General features: G+C 67.6%; 1 protein-coding gene across 1 annotated transcript; it reads right to left on the reverse strand.

The window, feature by feature from the left end:
• Positions 1–6: 6 nt before the first annotated feature.
• LOC123964227 (sporozoite surface protein 2-like) lies at positions 7–1,112 on the reverse strand (the record flags this gene model as incomplete). The annotated part of the gene is made up of 2 exons (XM_046041314.1): positions 7–205; positions 314–1,112. Coding segments are annotated over 2 exons (998 nt in total), but the record flags the coding sequence as incomplete, so codon positions are not given.
• Between the last annotated feature and the right edge of the window lie 79 nt (positions 1,113–1,191).

A 1,191-nucleotide genomic window follows, 5' to 3' on the forward strand; every position in this document is an offset into this window, starting at 1 on the left:
GGGCCCTAGGAGCGCTCCAGGCCGTTGCGGACATGCAGGCCGTTGCGGCCGAGCTCGGGTTGGATGAATTTGCGGGGATGAAGGTTCTTGGGGCAAGCCAGGCAGTTGTGGGGATGAAGGCCCTTGGGGCGACCCAGGCCCTAGGGGTGACCCAGGCTGTTGGGGCGACCCAGGCCCTAGGGGTGACCCAGGCTGTTGGGGCGACCCAGGCCCTAGGGGTGACCCAGGCTGTTGGGGCGACCCAGGCCCTAGGGGTGACCCAGGCTGTTGGGGCGACCCAGGCTGTTGGGGCGACCCAGGCTGTTGGGGCGACCCAGGCCCTAGGGGCAAAGAAGGTTCTTGTGGGGATGAAGGCCCTTGGGGCGACCCAGGCCCTAGGGGTGAGCCAGGCTGTTGGGGCGACCCAGGCCCTAGGGGCAATGAAGGTTCTTGGGGCGAGCCAGGCTGTTGCGGGGATGAAGGCCCTTGCGGCAAGCCAGGCCCTAGGGGCAAGCCAGGCTGTTGCGGGGATGAAGGTTCTTGGGGCGAGCCAGGCTGTTGCGGGGATGAAGGCCCTTGCGGCAAGCCGGGCCCTAAGGGCGAGCCAGGCCCTAGGGGCAATGAAGGTTCTTGGGGTGACCCAGGCTGTTGGGGCCCTTGGGACGAGCCAGGCCCTAGAGGCAATGAAGGTTCTTGGGGCGAGCCTGGCCCTTGTGGTGTCCCAGGCCCTAGGGGCAATGAAGGTTCTTGGGGCGAGCCAGGCTGTTGTGGGGATGAAGGCCCTTGCGGCAAGCCGGGCCCTAAGGGCGACCCAGGCCCTAGGGGCAATGAAGGTTCTTGGGGCGAGCCTGGCCCTTGTGGTGTCCCAGGCCCTAGGGGCAATGAAGGTTCTTGGGGCGAGCCAGGCTGTTGTGGGGATGAAGGCCCTTGCGGCAAGCCGGGCCCTAGGGGCGAGCCAGGCTGTTGGGGCCCTTGGGGCGACCCAGGCCCTAGGGGCAATGAAGGTTCTTGGGGCGAGCCTGGCCCTTGTGGTGTCCCAGGCCCTAGGGGCAATGAAGGCCCTTGCGGCAAGCCGGGCCCTAGGGGTGAGCCAGGCTGCTGCGGGGAAGAAGGCCCTTGGGACAACCCAGGCCCTAGGGGAAAGCCAGGCTGTTGCGGGTAAGAAGGCCCTTGGGGTGACCCAGGCCCTAGGGGTGAGCCAGGCCCTAGGGG

The sequence above is a fragment of the Micropterus dolomieu genome, unplaced genomic scaffold (genome assembly GCF_021292245.1).
Source record: "Micropterus dolomieu isolate WLL.071019.BEF.003 ecotype Adirondacks unplaced genomic scaffold, ASM2129224v1 contig_1256, whole genome shotgun sequence".
NCBI lineage: Eukaryota > Metazoa > Chordata > Actinopteri > Centrarchiformes > Centrarchidae > Micropterus > Micropterus dolomieu.